The sequence below is a fragment of the Diadema setosum genome, chromosome 11 (assembly GCF_964275005.1).
Source record: "Diadema setosum chromosome 11, eeDiaSeto1, whole genome shotgun sequence".
NCBI classification, from domain to species: domain Eukaryota; kingdom Metazoa; phylum Echinodermata; class Echinoidea; order Diadematoida; family Diadematidae; genus Diadema; species Diadema setosum.
In genome coordinates, this window is record NC_092695.1 from 9,512,684 (window position 1) to 9,535,648 (window position 22,965).

Consider the following 22,965-nt stretch of genomic DNA (forward strand, 5'->3'; position numbering starts at 1 on the left):
ATGATGTAACACTACAAATTAATTTGCGTTTGGGCTGCGTTATTATAGGGATCGTCAACAGAGATAAAACTATGTAATTATTCTTTCGATACTGAAAGGCACTCCTTGTTGCGCGTATATTTTGTTGTAGAGCACCAGTCTTGGAATGAACCCGTTGTATATGATGCTCCCAGCAGCCATCGCGTGCTCCTTCGCTTTCATGCTTCCGGTAGCCACGCCTCCAAACGCCATCGCCTTCGCCCACGGGCAACTCTCCGTCATGGATATGGTGAGTATACTAAACTTCGGCAAAACAAACAAACAGACGGACAAACAAACAAACAAGTGTAACAAATAGCTATGAAAAGAACCGTAACCAGCAATCAGCACAAAATAAAATGTCATCGAAAAATATGTTTTGTCGATGTACATATCCCAAAATCACTTTGCTTGAAACTGATCTTATTTTTCAGTTTTTGTCGCTGACTTCATGCAACTACTGCAGTACTAGATGAATAATAATACCAACCCATCTTTTTGTAAGCCCTCTTATTGAGCAATTCGCATGGTAGTTACCGTAGGTAATGCAAGAGAATATCTTTATACTTGAAGAAAATTCGAAAGAGCACGTACAAACCAGGACGGAGTTTCCCTTTTCAACGATTATCAAATAGCCACTTAGTGCATTGATCGGTGGATTCCTCTCTGCTCCTATTCACTTTTGATTTTGCTGCCCCAAACGCAAGAGAGCACTCTGCTCAGCTGATGTCAACAGTCTTAAACGTCTTTGTCTTAAACATTCCTTGGCGTACTTGCACTAGTTTATTATAAAGCCGAATTACTGAGTTTTGCTTTCCGTATCCTTCCTTCCATCAGCCGCAGGTATTATAGAGGGCGGAGGTGGGCTCCAAAAGGAACGGATATGATTTAATGATGAAATTTATCTCCACCAACAGTGACATTGTTATAATTAAGACTTTTTCTCCCTGGATTTTATACGACTTGATGACACACATCGATTTCATGTTGTTCCTACTCTCAGCGCTTTGTTGTTTCAATACTATAGCAATCGCGTGCTCGCCCTCTTCGCTTGTTTTGCATATTATACAAAGGAATACATAGGGACTAACCGCTAACCCCCACCATACTTTTTGTCAGCTGATGAACCCCGGAAGTTTTAGAAAAGTGGTACCAGAAATATAAATTGCCCCCCCCCCCCCACTTTTAAAAACGCAGCGCCAGCCCTGAGTATTGTTGTTGTGTTTGTGGTGGTCGTGGTTGTTGATCGTCATCCACGTCATAATCATCCTCATTGTTCTTTTCCTGATCTGATATGACAGGCAAAGGCAGGGCTGATGATGAACATTGCGTGTGTCCTCGTCTCCAACCTCAGTCTGAACACGCTGGGCGTCTGGGTCTTCAATGTCAACACCTTCCCGGACTGGGCCAACGGTACCACTCTTCAAGCTTAAGTTGTCTCTTCAATAGTGCCTTGAATGGTGTCTGTTGTTGGTTTTCACACTCCCGTTGAACGTCTTTCATGCAGTTTTGTTAAGAATTGAGATACTATGGGGTGGAAGGCTGGCCCGGCTCGGCTCGATGTGCACGAAAATTGGCATATTATGAGAATAAGACGTGCAGAGTAGATATCGCAATGTAATTTTCAATATTTTTGTTTGTTTATTTTTTATTGTTTTTTTATTCCTAATGTTATGGTAATGATAACCTGAGAAATAATGAGAAACAGGAATAATTCGACAAGGGACAATGGTACGATTTTAGAAGACAACATTAAAGATCCCATGGTAAATAGGATAACTTAAACCGCGGCTCCACGTTACTTGTATCCCGTTGGCCCAATGGCCCGATGGTCCGGGGCCACTGAAAATTGATGTTGGGCCATCAAAATCTCAACCAATTTTTTTTTTTTTCGTTGTTCCGATCGGGCAACTACGCGCGAGAAGATTCAGAGTGGATTGTTATGTTTCCTTTTGTTTCGGGCCAATTATCTTTTTCGGGCAAACTAAAATAAATTTCATTTGCACTTCTTAAGAACTCTGCTGGCTCAGAACACCTTCATCTACGATGGGCCAAAGTATTGGAACTCACTTCCTAATGATATTGTAACAGTAAGAACTTTGAATTCTTTTAAGAATAAATTGAAATTATTTTTATTGAAATCTTACAACATACATCCGAATTAGGTTTGTTTTATTATCTCAATTAAGTCATCATCTTTTTTTTATAATTATGCATTAATCAATTATATCAATTATTTTCTATTATTAGAGTAAAATAATCTGTCAGTCCTCCTCAGATGTTACTGTTATTGAACAGTGTATCATTGTGTCTATTCTCTCCTATCATGTCCGCTCTTCTGCATTCTTTCTGGTATATGTACCAAATTCTTCGCAATATCATTCCAGGGTGCGTCCTATTACTCCTACATCCTGCAATTCAGTTTGCTTGTGTCCACGATGGCGTGTGTTGCACTTTCATTTTTTGTCTTTTTCCCCCTTTTCCCCCTTTTTTTCGTTCCTTCCTGTCATTTCATTTTATATCAGTTGACACTGGTTTCTTTGATTTTGTTTCATATGTTTGTTTGTAGTTTCATGAAGTCATTATTCGTTCTCTTATGTATTTCTGAGGGTCCCATATCGTACAAGCTTGGCTTTTTAGTGGGACCCTCCATTTCCATTCCAATCCTTGTACTATGCATATGTATATACCTTATAAATGCAATTATATTGTTACTCATGATCACATGTATTTTGTTAATGTTTTTGAAATTATTACAAATATGTTCTGTTAATGCATTGTATTTTGTTAATGTTTGTATTTTGTTAATGTTTTTGAAATTATTACAAATATGTTCTGTTAATGCATTGTATACAATTTTCCCTGTTTATTTCATGGAAATGAAAATAAAGTTGAAAGTTGAAATTTTCATATTCAAAGCGTTTACTGGTCAAAGTGTGACCACCGAAGAAAAAAAAAAGTAGTGTCGAGCCCTGCCTAAACATAACTATTGCGTGCATTTGAATTAGCCATTCACGCTGATATCATCAAGAAGTTACTATGGTGAAAGCCATGAGTTACGCATATACCCTATATAATTTTGTATGAATGCATATATGAATGCATATTTTTTAAAGTGATTTCTCGTCTATCTCCTGGAAATATTGATATCAACTGGGAAAGAAAAGTGTATGGTTTGAATTTCGTATGCACTGGATGTAGACTGTCCTATTTCCATAAGGCCTTTGTATTCAATGCATTTATATCTAAAATGAAAAGAGAACATACCCCCAACTGTTCATTTTGTGAGATGGAAGCTGAAATCAATGTTCATAATTTTATGTTCTGTTAAAGGTATTGCTTACCATTGGGAACGGTGATTTCAAAAATGTACGAGTTATCACATTTGATGCATATGTGTAGGTCAGTTGTATTACAAAACATCTTTGCATATGAAAATTTTGCAATAAATCCTAAAATATAAGGAGATATCACTATTTTTCTCACTACACCATAACTGTAGACGGTTTAGTCTGGACATAATTTTATTATAACTATTGTTCACATTTTTTACATTTTTACTTCAAATTGATTGCACTGATTAACTTTTTTTTTTTACACTGGTTGTTTCTATCCCTCACTCACATTTTAGAACTATTTTGAAGCACTTAAGCTGGTTTTTTGTTTCGTCTGCAAAAGGTAAACTATACCTTTAATGCCCGATGGTAAATCTTTTTATATTGGATGAGCTCTTACTGAAAGTGAATTAGAGACATCCTTCGAATATTACTCTTTCTCCTTATAAGAAAATGTGTGGAATCCAAGGTGACAAATTTTAAATTTTGCTGGCCTTGCAATATCATGTCCACTGTTGCAAATTTGATAATAAACAGCCTATCAACGTGGAATTCAAACCTCACGTGGAATGCCAAGAACATAATTTCATACATCAAGGAAAAATGAAATTCTCCCATTACATTCTAAAAGGTGAATGTTTGATACATATTCTACATTCCACACAGAGACTGCTTTGTTGCAATTCTGAATTCAGGTTTTGTGACTCTTACGTATATTTTCTATATGCTGCTTTGTATAATCATGCAAATAATCATTTTGATTTGCATGATTCGTTTACTGATTTGATCAATAGAATTTGAAGGAGTAAAAATGAATAACGTTCAGTAATCAAGCATCTGTGAATTCACTTTCGCGAGTTTCAAAATCTTTAACCGGCGTATTATATAAGGGAACGTATTATATACTAATGGTGTTCTCAGTAGAGGTATAGACGGAACTTGTTGGACCTCCTAGTAGGGTGATTGTGTGAAGATTTGTTTCTGCGGAGCCCCAGAGTGTAGAAAGCGTGAGAGTGCATTAATTGCAATTGTACTAATATCATCCGATGTTCAGACTGAAACAAACTCAAATTTCTTTCCCACGAAGGAGTATATGTAGCGGATCAGATATTTTGCCCGTTATTTGCTGCATAACAAGTCATGCAAATAAAGCAACTTTTATATGTAGTAGCATTATACTGTTAGATATCAGTATTAATGAAAGTTTCCCAAACAGTAGAGCAATATCAGGGTTCGGATGATTAACTTAAATGATGGTATGGGTTTTCCACGAAAATTTATTGTCGATTATAATTCCGAGAAATAACTATGATCTCTACTGGAGAAACATCGAAAACGATATTTTGTGGGTAATCTTTTAAACTGTTGCTTACAAACATCTACTTTGTTTGAGAATATTAAGTGATAATTTAAAAGCTCTCACCCTCTGGATGAGTAACTTTTTTTTCCGAGACAAGAATACGATGTAAACAGGAGTGTTGGGATGCTCATGAGCAAGAGTGTATTGAATCATAGGCAAAGATTGTAAACGAAAAGGCATCCGATGATCTCCTAAAAAAAAAAAAAAAAAAAAAAAATGATGAGATGATTACATTATAAACAGTAAGAAACTATTTGTGTGGAACACCACACTTATGTAATTGTAAGCTGGAGTTATGCCAATTCAATGAAATATATATGTTTTCTGTTTTGTATGTTCTGTACTTTCTGAACCACCAAGATCTTCCATTGTAAGCAAAATGTAATATCATAATTAATGGTGTAAGAAGCCTTCGAGAAAGTCTAGAAATATGCCGATCAAACAAGAAATAATGATTATAATTGTGGTATGAGCTATGACCTGTCTGTTCTAGCTAAAGACATCAGAAGAAAAAAAAATAGACAAAGCTTTCTAAACTCGATCAAATAGTTCAGCAAAAACACACAAGCACTCATGAAATATCACGTATATGGTTCGTATACAATCATGATACTGTATTGATGACCAGTTCGTAACGTGGCGCTATGGCACTGTGGCATCTGGGTATAGTGGATAAGATTCCTGACTTTTATTCGGGGGACACGAGTTCGAACCCAGTCCAGTGTAACGTCCTTGGACAAGATATATATTTTACCCACATGTTCTTCTTGACCCAAGTGTATGATATACACTATAATGTACGTATACACTGTATATACACTGTATAGAAAGATAGATAGGGAGATATTTGCAAATTTGAAAGCAGAACTACGACTTCAATGTGATTTTCTTTGTTGTATAAATAGTGACCATGCAAGAAAGAAATAAAGAGCTGTTGTAACTTTCTCGTGATGGCAAACCTTCCAAAATCCATGCATTTTGAACGGACTTCCTGACATTTCTTAAAAGCATTTCATTGATGATTTTGCAAATATTTCTACACTCACAGAATCCACGCGTCATAGAAAGTATGTTGACTTGAATCTCCTTTAATCCACATTATGGCCATTTGCAAAAAAAAAAAAGAATAAAAAAAAGTATAACCCATGTCTTTCCGACAGTTCCGTCTGGAGATTTCCCCCTTCAAGCTGCGGAGGGGGGGGGGGGGGGGATGGGGAAGATTTTAATCATTGACCTTTTACCCCCCCCCCCCCCACACACACACACACACACACAGACACACACACGCACTTTTAAAACGTTCCGCGGTCCCTGTTTCAGTTGAATTAATAATTAAACCGAACTCGGCATCCTTGGCCTAACACTGAATACTAACCTTGTACCTTACTGTCTAACAGCCCTTTATCTCCGTAATGACGGGATCATATCTATTTTTACAATAACTCATACGTCACTCCTCAGACATACGGTAGCCAGTGGTATACTATATAGCCTTCGTAAATATGACAGACAAACCTAAGATTCGGCGATAAAAGAATCAAAAGGACTGATATCATCGTAAGACGCGGACCAGTGGGGGATTTCTAGGACTTGACATTTTTCACTACAGCTTCGTGACAGAGTGAAAGCACTGGCAATGCCGTCCAAGAGAGTTGTCTTCGGGGCGCTCGAGGTTGCAGCCCTGCTGAGCATACTGGGTGTTTCCCTCGCTGTGGTTATCATTATGTCACTCCTGAAGGTACGTCAAGACATATAGATAGATAGATAGATAGATAGATATATAGATAGATAGATAGATAGATAGATAGATAGATAGATAGATAGATAGATAGATATAGATAGATAGATAGATAGATAGATAGATAGATAGATAGATAGATATAGATAGATAGATAGACAGATAGATAGATAGATAGATAGATAGATAGATAAAATATGATAGATTATAGGTAGATAGATAGATAGATAGATGGATGGATGGATAGATATAGATAGATTGATTGATTGATTGATTGATTGATTGCTTGCTTGATTGATTGATTGATTGATTGCTTGATTGATTGATTGATTGATGGCAAAAGGATCCATTTTACAGCTCAGCACATCACAATACACATGTATGCCAACTATGTAGGAAATAATCGTAAGTGCACCTTTAAAGCGATCATCTCAATTAGCTCAATAATGTGATCATGATTTTTAAGGTTTTACTTTTGGACAATTCTTATTCCGTAATAAAGTTTTCTCTCTTTTGATACCGTTAAATGCGCGTATATGACAGATAATTCGATATCTCGATATCATTTAGTTTTATGATTATTCTTGTATCGTTCGTTTTAAACGTAAATGAAAGCGTACATCTAAACCAAAGATGACGTACACTGTTGCCTTTCCTTCGTTTCCTTTACAAGTTAGTATGACAATATTTTGTCTTCGCATCTTTATCGCAGGGTGATTTCGACGCATGCATTCTGTATACCAAAACGAAAGCTGGTTTGCTTGTAGGAGGCAAAGACTCAAACTGCAACTACGTCATTGGTGTCAATGTAAGAGTCGTATTCCACGATTGATATCGATATTTATGTTTCCATTCGTCTTGATTGAAAGTAATTACTGTTGGCAAGCAGGCATTTTCAAACACACACACACACACACACACACACACACAATGTATTATGATATTATGTGCACAATACACGTGTAAATGTATTTAATCATCGCATCTATAATCACTGAGTGAAATAGTTTAGCTGTACAAGCCTGTACTCCTTCTTCGTTCCCAGTTTTCTTGACTGCACATTCTGACTGCACAAACAAATTTTATCAGTGTACATGTAACACGGCTGTTCATCAGTCCTGTGGATTCAAGGGGTAAATACATCAGTCCAGTATATGCGGATTCTGTTTATGCCAATATTATAACTTACATGATAGGCCTATGCAAGGATATTTTCATATTGTATTTCTTACACGGTGCATGTCACGAATTCAACAAGGAGTCATACAGCCCACGAGTCATAACACGCCACGAGCTCGACATGAGGCAAAAAAGGCCCACGAGATCGACACCTCGTGATGCAATGTCTGTCTCGTGTGCCTTTTTTTTTTTTCGGGGGGGGGGGGGGGCGGGGGACTCCTGTCCGACTCATGGGCCTTATTTGCCTAGTGTCGAGCTCATGGGCTGACTCGTGGGCTGTATGACTCATGGACCTTTTTTCAATGTCGAACTCGTGGGCCGTATGACTCGTGGCTGTCGGTCACGTGGGATGTCCCCTTTCGAACAAAATAAAAGGCAATATAATATGAAAGCACTATGACTGTTACACGTTCATTTTGCAGATAAATTGGTCCTTTGAATATAGCCACTGAGGTGAAAAAGAGGCAGTACAGAAGACATAAAGCTAAATACTTTGTACTATAACTCTTATACGTCACTGATAATAATCACATGCATATAACTGAGGCACTCGCATTCCTATTGGCAGTACTGAAGGAGAGAGCAAAGAACGAAGTACATATTTCAGTAAGCACGTAATACATCAAATCAATCCGACATACAAAAAGTTGCTTGCTGATAATTGTACAGATCAATATGTATATTGTTTTACCTTCGGAGTAATGTTTTGTAGAAATATTGTTACTTTACAACACTGATGTCACCTTATCCTTCCTTTCAGTTCCATTTCAGGAGCAAAATTATATCTTTCTCGTTTCTCACGTCTTAAATATATTTCTACTTCTTAATTTTTCCAAAGGTTATTGCTTTGGTCGTAGCTTTTGCACTCGGTTGTTTGCAGGTGTGGGAGATTCGAAAGGGGAAACCACTCTCCCTAATGTAAGTCAATGAACTTATTTTCAACGTTCATCATGCCAAATTCAATAAATCCGTCCAGTCAGGGTTTTTTTTTTTTTTTTTTTTTTTTTTTAGTTTTAATTTTTACTCGTGATTGGTTCCTCTAAACTATGTACATTCCATGAAAAATGAAGAGTTTTTATTTGGCTATGATTATATATACAGTACAATAACAAAGATTAAGAGTAGTACCGTGTTTAATGGTGTTATCGTTTTGCGTATGGCCCATTATGTTCGTGATAGACTGTAAGTAATCCATGACCATATCACCTCACTTGAATTGTCCAATCAGAGAATCAGTGCCAATCATCAAACCGGCAATATATTTCCTCGTTGGCCTGCTCCTTCTGGTATCTTCCTGCATTGTTGCCGTGGGCTTTAAGAAGCTGTGTGACACTCTCACAGTCGAAGAACAATATTTTACGTAAGTATTCCTTTACAATCAACAGATTATAAGTACTAAGAACATAGGGCCACTTTGTGATATGAATACTGTATGACATCTCCATGCAGGAGAGAAGATTTCATCTTTCTTTTTTCTGGCTTTTTATTTAAGTTTCATTTTTGCACTCTTTCCGTTTGGAAACGTGAACACTTATATAGTGTAACCATGACATATAGCATGTGACAAGCTGTTGTAGTGATAAAACATTAGGTTAATTTTGAATTGTATTCTACAGTGAATTATGTAATATATACATATATATACATACATATATATACTCCTAGATGGGTCATTTGGAAGACATTTCCATTTGTTTTATATGCAAATTTATTATATACATGTTCAATGGCAGTTTACGCAATGGAGACACGAAAATTGTCTCCTTAATGACCAGTTGTCTCCCTAATGAAGACACTTCCCCCCAATATGTCTCCCTAAGGTGCCAACTAGGAATATGTATATATATATATATATATACACTACTAAAAAAAAGTTAAGGACCACTTTTTCTTTGTGCATAACTTTTTTTCAACGAGGTATTTTTCTCCTGGAAATTTCCCAAATTCTCATCATGAAAATGTGCATTTGATGTTTTAAAACAGATTTTATACCAATGAGAACACTATATAGACAAACCAAAAATTAAAAGAATAGAATCCACTCATTGCTTGGAAAAGAATTACGAGTTGCGAAAAACAAAAAGTGGTCCTTAACCTTTTTTGAGTAGTATATATATATATATATATATATATACACATATAGGGTTTGACATTAGTATTGGCCCGGTGGTCCGGGCCCAGGTGCAACTAAAATTTATGTCGCGCCCCACTCAATTAAAAACAAACAAAAAAATCTTTCGGTAGCCCGATCGGGCAGCTAAAATCAGAAATGAAATTTCACATTTCCTTTTAATCTGCCCCACTGTATTTCTTGTTAGGGGCAGCAAAATCTCATATTCAAACATTATAATGGCCCAGATGGGCCACCAGAGAAAAAAAAAAAGTTAGTGTCGAGCCCAGATGTATGTATACAACACATGTGTGTGTTTGTGTGTGTGTGTGTGTGTGTGTGTGTGTGTGCGCGTGAGTTACATGATTCAATATAATATTATTCAAGGGATATAGGTTTGGTACATGTCAAAACTTTCTCGTGAAGAAATTGTTTGTAGGGTTGATTTATAATCGAGTTATCTATGTTGAAGAGAGATTATTTGCAGCATAAATTGACAAATGGATTTGTTTGTGTTTTGAATTGCATTTGTACCGATTTTGTTCATGTTACACCCAGAATGGGTTGATTTATGAATGATTTGAATGAAATCAATAAATATCAATGAAAAAAAAAAAGTGTGTGGGTGTGTGTGTGTGTTAAATATGACAGCATACCCCGTCTAAGAAAGTTACTGAACATGGACGATTTCATATGACCATTTTTAGCGTTCTTGAGACTTGACTGAAATTGATCTCAACAGGTGTAAGGCTTACCAAGACATATCGCCCAATGACAGTCCCTGGCACCATTTCTTCGATTATCTCGTATCTGCAGAAGTAAGTACAATTGTAGCAAATGAATCAATGATAAAAGTGCAGACATTAGTATGACATTTTTTGTGTGAATCCTATTTTTTCAATTCAATTCAATTTAATCGGCACAAGAAATAGGAAGTACACCATGTACACAATAAAACAAAGACAATGCATATCACATGCAGGGGACCCCTTCGAAGTGTGTTTACAATGCTATGAGAATATAATACTACGGTGTCATCAGCAAAAAGTGAAAAATTCAACATTTTGGAACAATTCACAATATCATTTACATATGATAAAAATAGCAGTGGCCTAACATTGTGTTTTTCCTTCCTAAGTTTATTAATATGCCTCCAGGTTTGTTTGTTGTTGTTGGTTTTTTTTTTAAGATCACGTGTTGATGAAAACATTTCACTGTTATACTTATATTTTGAATAACGAATAATATAGGAAAGTTTATTTTTGTACTTCTTATATCTAAATATATGTTTAACATCAGGATATATAAGACTTGCCTTATACAAATTATTCTTAAAATTTTATAGATTTGAATATACCTTGAGAAATCCGAGATTTCCTATATACATCTATTTTTCTTATTACGAATAATCTTAAGAGAAAAACATTCACAATATAGCATATTAAATTTTTCAATAAACTTACTATAACTGTCATTTACATCTGAACATTCTTTAAAAAAATTAACAGTCTTCAGTCTATTTTTAAACAACAGCAATTTTTTTTTTCGCGATCAAAATATTTTTTTCTTAACGCATTTTTTCCTTAACGATTTATGATAACATTGTCTACCTCTCACTATTGGAAAATGATCAGAGAGATCGTCATAAATTATTCCGTTGAAAATGTTCTTGTTGCGCAGTAGTGTTGGTATAAATGTTGCCAATTAGAGAAGCGCTGGTTGACTTAATGAATCTTACGAGTTGGATTCGACATCAAAGGAAATGCAGTAAAAGAAAACACTATATCAAAAAGATTTTTTGTTTTACTATGACTTCCATAATTCAATAAATCAATATCAAAATTGCCCATCAACCCCTTCTTTTTGCTTTCCAATTTTTCTAAGATATCATTCAATTTAGAAGTGAAAATTAATCAATAATATCAGTATTTGTTTGGGGCACTATATTATGACATAGTGGATAAGCCTTGTGACTTTCGATAGGAGGTCCCGAGTTCGAATCCCATCAAGTGCCTATGATATTATGTCAATGGAAAAGATGTATTTGTTTCTTTCCAAGTCCTTCCCAATCCAGGTGTGTAAATTGGTACAAAATGTACCTGGTAATGCTGGGTTGATGGTAAAGGCAGGGTCATCTGATTGAGCAGCGGCAGTACAAGAAGACAAAATTAATATTATCTTTTTAGTGCAAATGCTCAGACCGATAGTAAACTATTGTGGGTCATCCGTTTAGACTTCTTAAGCTCATCTCGGACTGATAGGTGATAACATTATGAATGCATATACAATAGTGCAATAGTGTGTGTGTGTGTGTGTGTGTGTGTGTGTGTGTGTTCCTGTGTGTGCATGTATGTGGACAAAATATCCTTCCAAGGAAACCTACATAATTACAAATAATTCTGTGTTGGTTCCATCAGACGGCATCTTGGGTTGGGTTTGTGCTCTGGGTGGCTCTCGGAGTCGCGTCGCTGCTGGCTGTGTTCTTCGTAAAGACGTAAGGTGAAGACTTCTACGGGGCACAAGGAGAGGGTTCCCCTCCCGGTTCCCTCGCATGTCTGGAGAGCCCAACTCTGAGAATCAACTCGTTCGCCTCACAAATTGTTTTCTGTTTGATAAATAATCTCGAAACCAGTCCAAAGCCTTCCCACGTATACCATAATGTCGTAGCTTGTAAATCAAACTATCGTGGTCAATTGTGTCGAAGGCCTTCGAAAAATCAAGAAAAACTCCAATAGTGTGGGAGACATCATCTATAGCATAGACGACATTCACCTGGCTGAGTTATATAAGATGCTTGAGTAGCTGGCAAAGGAATGTCTGTACACAAAACATGAGAAAGCATTATGCGTAAACCAAGCTTGAAGTATAATAAGAGTACAATTTTTGTCTTGAGGTAGGAATTTCAGGGGACGATTTACCAAGAACAATACCTGTGTTTGTGAGTACAAACAGCAAGAAAACTGTATAAAAAGCAGGCAGAGACACTGGAATGACTATTTTCCCCTTTGAAAAAATGTGACACATATTTCAGTAGCTACGTACATACAGACATACGAGGTGAACCTCAGCAAGATCGTCGGACCATTTAGTTTGGCTTGCCAAAGATTTTGCCACCGCTCATGAAGTTGCTGCCGGATCCTGAGAAACTCGATCGGCAGTCTTACGATGGCTTCAAATGTCGTCACGAATGACCCGAAGTTTATACGATCAGAGCCGAATCTGAACATTTCATTTATTTTCTGTTCATCTTTGCTCAATTTCAGGACAGTGTGACGCCTGCATATAACCCTTTTCATGGCAGGTATAGTGACTAATGAAGCAGTTCTGGGTCACGCACTGAATAGATCAGACAATAATTGGCAGGTGCGGAACGAGATTTACTTAGATGTAGCTGTAATTTGTATTCTCAATGTAACAGACCAGTACAGAGAGACTGATAACATTGAGATTCTTATGAAGCATAATTCCTCTGAAGGAATAAATCGTACTTATAGACATGATGTTCAATGCATGAGGACGCAATGTTAGGATTTGATACTTCAACTGGTCTGGAGAGTCTCATAAACTTCCTTGATCATTTTGGGGGTTTCTAGCAACATAAACTACATTAGCGCATCTGGTCACCAATTGAACGATAAACCATGTTTTTACCGATTTCCCTTATGCACTGAAGTCAGACATGAATAGGCTGTAAATCGGACAGAACAAGAAGATCGCTTCTTGTCATCCATTAAACCAATCCAAAAAGTCTGCCTGTAATAGTCATGCTTTTGTTCTGATAAATCAACGTCATGCGGTCTTCTTCTAGTGTTAAAAAGTATCTATGAACTGAATATGTATGTATGTAGGGCCTATGTATATACATTCATGTGGGTGGTTATATTTTCTAACCGTATTTCAGCTAGTATCTTAATGATTTGATTATTATAATATCAGCCTACAGCGTGTAACTGAGTTTCACTGACATTCTTTGTATATTTTGTGTTTTTGTATGAAAAAAAATAGTAATGATTGCATTATACAGTATATCATCAATGGCAGTCACAGTTAAGATATTACGTTGCATTACAAATATACTTTCTTTTTTTTTATCCAACTCTTTGTCATGTTGTTCTCATTACCCTGAAATTTATTTGATTGTGTGAGAGAATGGTAAACACAATCGTCAATGTCAAGACTTGCATCATTTACAACAACAACAGCAGCAACAAATCTATAGCATAGATTTCACTCATGTAAGCTTTTTTTTTTTATACTTTTCCCTAATCAAGATGCATGAGAATTACACATTCTTGGATGGCTTGCCTTCGGACATTTACAAGAAACTGTGGGTTTTTTTTCTCCAGACATTGCATATCATAATGTGCAATCAGTAAAAGTCATTAATTAATCATTTGACTCGACTGATCATGCACAGAATGATGCGGTGTTGTTTCATCATGGCCTTTATCATGTTTAGCAAATGCATGTGGTCATCCCACGAGACGGACACCCACGATGTTCTGTTTGGGAAGATCGCATCTTTTGCATCTTAATAATCTTACAAAAAGAATAAAAATTAGAGCAAATAGCAAGACAGAAATAAAAGCATGTGGGTGGCTCTTTTTTTCGATAAATCACTATGAAATGATATCATTTGTTGCTCAAAAAATAAAATGAAGCAATCCTGAAAAAACTCAAAGATATTTTCACGCCCATCACTGCCCGACTCCAATGACTGCGTCTGCCATTAAGATGTCCATGATGTTTTCAACGAGGCTAAATGTGTCATTGTCGCTTGTTTTGGCTCCCTCGACATTGACGGCAATATCGTCTTCCGAAAGAGAAAGATCTGAGGTGATGTCATCGTCCGATTTGAGAAAGAAATCTGACAAATCTGATACGACTGTGAAGGTGTCGTCATAATCATCGTCGAAGTCCTCGTCATTTGATGACGTGAGTAATAGCTACGACAATTCACTAGGACTGACGGACGACGCGTCATCATCTCCCTCATCATTGTCTCTTTCGTCCTGAGTTTCCCATTCAAATTCATCTTCATTGAAAAGTGATAGATAAGAAATAGCACTGTAGTTCAGACTATCCAGACTGATATCATCAACTGTAAGGGGAACGTCGACAGCTGAAACGTCCTCGACAGAACTCCAACGTGACGTTGTACAGCTATGATCGTTGTCGTCTTGACAGGAAGCTCGATGGTACTGGGAAAGTTCAAACAAATACAAACAAAACTCATTAGCTTTAACTCACTGCAGTGGCGGATCCAGAGGGGGGGGGGGCGCAAGAGGCGCACGCCCCCCCCCCCCCCCCACCTTTATTTATCGTTAAAAATAAGAGAAATAAAAAGAAAAAAAAAAGAAATGAAACCCGGAAGTGGCACCAGAAATATTAGTTGCCCCCCCCCCCCCCCTTTACAGAATTCCTGGATCCGCCCTGCACTGTAAAGGGTCGTGGTAGATTTTACAAGACATCTTGAGAATCATGCATAACGAAAGAAAATCTCTTATGGAAACTCCAAATTATAAAGATTGTCTTGGCTCAAATGTGTATACTGTGTCCAAGTATAGTTCTGTTGTTGTCGTTTCTTTCTTTTTTTCTGTTTGTTTTTTTCTTTCTGAGGTAGGGGAAACTTAAGGATATGAGGATGTAATGTGTTGCATAATATTTGTTAAATTTTGAGTTTAATATATATCAGTATACAGATTTGATACTGCAAATATGATTTTGTTGTTGGTATTGTATGATTATCATACATTTTTGTGTTTATTTGTATGTATGTGTTCATGCAGGGCCTCCAAGAACAACAGTGTTTAACCCACTGACGGAGCCACCCTGTGAAAATAAAACATATAAATAAATAAATAAATAAATAAAATGTGGCTTTGAGACGAGATATAACACTTTTATACATTACTTACTTAAAGGTGTGGAATCCCATTTGCATGCCTTAAATGAAGAGTTGTATAAACACAGTGGTATGTTGAAGAGAGTATCATTTTAGAAACTCCCATAAAGTATTGAAAGTGGAAGGTAACATTTAGTACATTTTATTGACCGTTAGATTTTGAATTGAATTCTTTTTCGGGGCTCACCGTAAATTCCAGTACATTACTAGGCTACCTTTGCAGACCCATGCACTGCATGTGTGTCCATCATGTATATTTTGTGAAGAAAGTTCATCAAAACTTACAAACATTTCTATATACATTCTTGTCACACACTCTATATGTTATTACATCAGCTCTTATACTTTTAGATTTGTGTTTATAGATTAAAAAATACAGAAGACTGCAACAAAAAGGCTTAAGTGTGGCTGACACACAGAACTACTGAGTAGTTGAGTTTTGTGCTTTATTCAAATTGTAAATAACTGTTGACTTCCAAATTTCTAAGCAGTGGCCTGAACAAGTCCCCTGAGGTTCATATTTAATGTTTTGCTGCATTTTGGGAGTTCTGTAAAAGGTATCCCCTACCTTTAAAGCGTATATGCGACGTATCACTCCAGTGTGATCTATGAAGTGACAATGTATCGGAAGCAACGGGATGATTTATTCGAACACGTTTGATGATAAAACTATTTTTTTTTTTCAGGCGCCCATTGACTAACGGAAATGAACGCTCTTAAATCAGTATTTCAGAATATGATGAATATGAAAAGTGAAGACTGTGACAACAGCTGTGGCACATAGGGAGGAGTAGGGAACTGGTGATTATTCATTGAAAAATAAGGATCAAATCCTGAACTAGACTCCCCATTTTTACATCCTGCAGACTCAAAACAGCCTCTTGCTTTTTATTCTTTTTACCATCGGCATCTGTAAGACGACAGAGAACGTATTTGCTATAAGTATACATGTATTTTCTATACATCATGAATAAAGAAAGCAAGCAATCTAGAAAGAGGGAAAAGGTCTACACACGCACACGAAATGAAAGTAAAAGAGAAAGAGAATAATTAAACAACTTTTATGACACTGGTTGCACGGGCTTGACGTAACGTTTCAATACGAAATCAAAGGAAGAAAAATATTTCACCTGTGTTGACGCAACACAGTCTCCTCAAAGACTTTGCCAGACTCTTGCGGAGTCGGGCCCAAAATCGCCTACCACGAGATAACTTGCTAAATCTAGGCATTTTGATCGGAAGCTAAGATCATTAAATGCATATGAACAGCAAGGAGGAATTCACTAGGAATAACCCATGAAAAGAATACCGTTGTTATATAAACAAAAATGTCGCATGGATTCATTGTTGCGTCACAGATCTTGAAAAGACATGTACGCGCAGCGCGTTGCGATCACCATGTGAGGGCAAACGCAGCGTGCACATTATTACGTCACGTCTTCTCATAATATCTATACTTGAGGTCGTCCGTTGTGGGTCACTAAAGAGGTCGAACTTGAGAATATCCCCCATTTATACCTCTTTCCACCATTATACAACACCTATATTTGCTTTGTCGCTCCAGAGTTTAAAACGTTAACGATAATGAAAAAAAGAAAAGAAAAGAAAAGAAAAATATAGCCCACCAATGTGCCAATATCCCGTTAGTAGTTCTGGATGGGGCGATGCGATATCGCGATGGACATTAATACAAGGCCTCGTCTTCTTACTCCTAGTTTCTCATTTGAATTGTCTTCAATTTTCTGGACATTTCATTTCATTGTCGATCCACTTCTATATCAATTTCACTTCGAATCAAGTTCAAATGATGTAAACCCAGGCCAACGTTTCCTCGCTTCTACGATTTTTACGTCGAAACGGAATCGCACCAGATGAACTATTCGGGGATCTCAATGCAATTCAAGGACAGCATGCCAGTCCGAACTGATGAAAACGTGTCTGTCTGTTGATATAATAGATTGCTTTATACAAAACCTCTATCTGAATCTGAATTTTGGTTGATTTTCAAGGTCTTGAAATATTACGACGGTAAAGCATTACATGGAAAGATACTCCTTACTCTGTGTGAGTGTAGGTAATGCAAGATTGTAGTGGCGACGTACTCTTCACTCACTAAAACTGTCAAATTTCATATCGTAAATTACGCATGTATTTTTGTGCATTTATATATGTTTGTGAGTGTACGTGTCTGTGGTTATCCTTCTTTTCTATGTCAATAAACAATGTAAGATGCAAATCCCATTTAAAGTTTGTCAGCTCGAATAAGCAAGAGGCACAGTGCACATCACTCCACCTCACCCCGCTCCCCCCCCCCCCCCTCCAAAAAAAAAAAAAAAAAAAAAAAAAATGCTCCCGCCGAGTAGTTCTGGATGGGGCCATGACGTTATCAAAATGGACAAGATTTCATGGAATCAGTATGAGGCACCTCCTTGATGGAATATGAGTTTTTAAACAAATATGGGTTACTGAAGCAACTTTCATTATTGTTATCATTATTATTATTATCATCATTATTATTGTTATTATTGTTGTTATTATTATTATTATCATCATTACCATCATCATCAGCAGCAGCAGCTTTATCATTAACATTATTGTTATCATTATTTTTTACTAAAAAATATATTGGCATAATGTACAACACCCACCAATATGGATTATGAAAAGAGTGTAGGTAAGGGTGTAAGTGCTGGGTGATTTAAGTGTGTGTGTTACTTTACGTAAAAGTTACAAGAATATGGGTTGTAAGAGAAGGAGGGTCCCAAAAGAATGCGACTCATCAAAGATTGTGCCAGCATTCCCGAGCGATGCTAGTTACCAAGTACATGTACATTAATGTGACAAAGAATAACAAAGGTCGCCACGAATGTGGGCTATCAGAATAACTCGGCGTCAAATATGTGGTTACTGGTTAATTAAAGAGTCTACCTTAATTTGCAACTATATGAGTTGAGGAATGTGGGTTTGTATAAAGTGTACATTGCCAGGAAAAGGGAATTGGCAACCAAAGCATGTGATATTTGTTTGGTTTCCAGACTCATGATTGTTTCAATTATTCATTTATCCATGTACAGCATTTATTCAATTTATTCATTTTCTCACTTATCTACATGTATCTATCTTTCAAAAAAACGAAACAAGTAAAGCACTATGACAGATTGCAGATATATTTACTGGTTCAATGTAATGCCTCTCTGACACTTAAATCTTAATTGCAAAAAGGGGCTCTGACCATTTCACGTCATTATCAATTACAAAATGAAAGCTCAACATTGACGAAGGGGGGGGGGGGGGGATGAACAAACACAAAATCTGTCACAGCCAGGAAAAGCAGCTTTCATCTTCACAGTAAATCTTCTCTTTATTCAAACACATGGCATCATAATTATGGTACATGTGGGACTGAGCATGAGGAACTACGACAGAATGAAACAAATCTGCTAAGAACACGTTCCCCTTTGCACATTATTTTGTTCATTCGCTTGTATGAAAAGCAAGGATATTACAGACAAGATATAACGGTCCCATACAGATGAGGTATGCTTTCATTAAAAAAAATGACAACTTGTAAGCTGTGAATCACAAGGATTCTAACAACATTGACTACATACGGAGTTGACATCTTCTTGTGTTCAACTGTTATCTACAGACACTGGCTATGCTATTGGATAGGATCTTTATTGGAACTATGATGCATCAAGACATACTTTTGTCTGGTGTATGAATAATTACATTCTTGCTTCAACATCAAGTATTAATCATCAAAGCAAAGAAAGAAAAAACCAAACAAACAAAGACATAAACCTTCTTGGTACACTCTTGCCCCAAAGACATAGTATGGTGGAACCCCGTTACAACAAGGACCTTGGACCAAAAACATAACCTTGTTTTACAAGGGCAACAACAAAAACAAATAAACAATGAAATATAAAGAGTTGGGACCAGCAAAATGGCTTTGTCACAATAGGGTTGTGTTTCCCACCTCATTATAACAGGTCCCGTTGTACACATCTGGCTGATAGAGGAATGGAGATACTCATTATTTATATCATGATTTTACTCTCCATGTCATACTTTAAGAAATTCCACCAGAAGTATTACATGTCTTCATATGTTAGATATCATAGTTTGAACTATGTAGTAGCTCTAAATGACTCATTTTGACTTATCAAAAAAAAAAAAAAACACTTCAGTTTGTACAAACATAATGCCATGTCAATCTTGTCTTCAACAGAAATGAAGCTGTTGCAATGCCCAATACTTTCATGAAGAGAAACAAGCGAGTGAACAGTGAACCAAAGTTTATCAGGTTTATCTGTTACCCAGCAATCATATTCCATATCTTCCTTGGAAACAACATGCGACAATACAAAGTCATTTGCATTCTGATTCAGGACTTTACAGCTATCTCTTTCCATTAACATGCCATGTACAAGATTTAGTCAACATTTTTGTCCTTGAAAATTTCTAAAAAGGGCAGGTTTCCCATGATCATGTGGAAGATAAACTTGCACACACACAAAAAAAAAAAAATGTTGAAGAAAACATCTCTTGACTACAATATTACCATTTCTTACTTTTTTTCCCCACATGTTTCTATTAAGGTCAACTGCAATAAGATCACAACAATTTGGTATGGAACATTACACAGTGCTGAACTTGGGTATATGTATTTGATGATCATTTTCGGAATTGTTGCTCTCAGCACAAAACACAAAGATGATTGTTTCCGGAATTGTTGCTGTCAGCACATAACAAACAGATGACAAACCCATATCTATGTGTTTCTACCCTTGACTACTTAAAGGAGAAATGTAGCAAAGTTAAAGAATCAGAAACTGACATATGAATGAGAAGAATCATCGACAGGGACGTTACATGACAATAATAACACTAAAAGGCTTTAAGAATATCTGACTTTTGAAGCCTCATGTAGCTGTTTGTGTATAAAAAGCAGAGTTTTTCTCTGGTATTTTTGCATAAACTTTCTATTTTTTTTTTCACACAAACTCCCTCAAGATGCACACTATATGCCTTGAGATGGTTTTCCATACAAGCCCACATACTTGAACTGCATGCATCTCAGCACATTGTGCATCTGCAACATGCGTTGTGGAGTTATAACCACTTAAGAGAGAAATGCGATCATAAACTTATGAAGAATACAAAGCAGAATTTTCACATGTTCCTTTTTTCACCAATATATGTTGGGTTAGGAATGCATTTTAAGCTGAAATCTCCTCTTTCAGAACATGACCTTCATTTTCTGTTATTATTTTCTTCTTCTTCTTCTTTACCTGGCTACTTTTTGTAATGTGATGCAGGGGTCACATATAAGCAAAATTTCAATGCAAGGATAGGCCTACTTGTTCTGTTTAAAATGTTTTTATTTTTAGCATTAAGTCCTCCTCAAATGTGGGTATAAAACTGTCATCGGACCACAAAATCTTCACAAAAAAGGGCAAACATGCACAAATACCACTCATCAAAATAATAAATTTTTGGAGCTATTATTATTTGTGAAAGTAAATACACACATGCAGAGAACTTCCTGTACACATACCGGAAAGTCTGCAAACTGCAGATCCATAAAATTTCCCTCTACACACATTGTATAACCTGTCACATACAAGGGTCCTTCCAAGCAAAAATGACACACTGATTTGAAAGCAAAGAAATGCAAACTACATCACCAAATGGTGTAACACAAGTCTTGTTATGACATCAGTCAGCTTTCACGACTCCACATGCCCTCATTGGGACGCATACACTGGCCAATCATTGACTATTACACAGTCAGTTCACTGGGCTGCTATAGAAAAGAGCTGTGCAGTTCCATATGATCCAGAGAGAATTCTTGAAGGCAGGACACTGCCATTCCTTTTGGCATATCGTCTATTGGCATGTCATCTACATGAAGACATACAGCTGGGGGTGGTGGCTGCTGGGAAACAAACATCCCATTGCTACCCTAACAATACAGTTTTCTGGCGAAATTTCTCCAAATATATCTACATGAAAATACAAAAGAAACAGGAACGTCTTCAATCATGATTTTTTTTTTTTAAATTCATGCATATCAATGAATGTGCAAGTCAACTAAAATAGAGGAAGGGAACTACTGCAACTACACTGTACGTGTCCAAAAACACATTCAACTCTGCCAATTTCCAGCCATCACAATGGGAAGTCTAATATTCCTCCGATTTGCTCCAGCTCCCAGACAAAATGTGGAGGTGAAAGAAAACATTTCACATTTCATATTGAATTGCTCAGAAACAAACAGGAGACAATGATACAAATTATGGCAAGCAATCGTGTCTTTGCTAATTAGCTGAGGTAAACAAATATCAATGGAAAGTAGCACAAAGGCCACAACTCCATCAAGTATGCGAGTTATCGCATTACATTTGTAAGCATGGTAGTGCAGTGCTTTTCTAGATCACAGTAGCCAATTTCACACACTGTACTGCCCTCACTGCTCCGTGTTTGACCGCTATTATCTCTCAACCTGGCAGCAGACGTGATGGAAATAACGTTACAGAAGGTCCAATTCATGCTCACATTCACATCAAAGTGATTTTATTCAATACAAAACACATGACAATATCGTCTGTTGAGAATGAGAAGGGCGTTAAGTTGTCTCGAACACTATGGGTTTTGTGACAACTTAACGCCCTTATCATTCTCAACCGACATGTTCCCTTGTACATCATTATGCATCGGCAGTCCCTTAATCAAAAGCTGAACTGCTCTTTGCATGTTTGCAGACAAGCCAAGGGATGCACAATACTGATGCTAATAAAATTTTTTTCAAATTTATAAAACTGAAATAATTTGAATAGGGGCTTTCATAACAGCAGGAGCTATCAGCAATTGCCCCATACAGCGGGGCATCAAGGAGGGCTTACAGATGGAGTGGCAACTCTTCGTACTCCATGCAAGCAATGTTCGGGTTCTCAAGCATTACAATGGGATGTCTTACATTCCTCTACACTTTGAAGTCATGCTCAGCACTGCTCTAGCTCCTTGACAAAATTTGAAGGTGAAGAGAACGTTTCACGCTCACTGCATTACAAATTGTATTTCAACATAAAACTTTGTATAAAATACTAAACTGTCTGAAACAATTAAGGAAAGAATTAAAAGTTATAAACATCTGAAAATCTGTTCTCCGCATAATCGCAAACTGAATTAAAATGAAAAACGGGTCCTCTAAGAATGACTGCATTTGAATGTTAGTTTTTCATCTTGTAATCTCACCTCCTCTAGCTTTCACATGAATTACTCTTCTGAAGCGTGTTTCAGCATTGTTTTTCA

At 36.7% G+C, this 22,965-nt stretch overlaps 1 protein-coding gene across 1 annotated transcript in view; it reads left to right on the forward strand.

Annotated features, from left to right (window-relative positions):
* The window catches only part of LOC140235013 (Na(+)/citrate cotransporter-like), a 41,961-nt gene extending 40,510 nt beyond the window's left edge, over positions 1–1,451 (forward strand). The window contains 2 exon segments of the mRNA XM_072315052.1: positions 131–268; positions 1,320–1,451. Coding sequence (XP_072171153.1) covers positions 131–268; positions 1,320–1,451 — 270 coding nt within the window.
* The last annotated feature ends 21,514 nt before the right edge of the window (positions 1,452–22,965 follow it).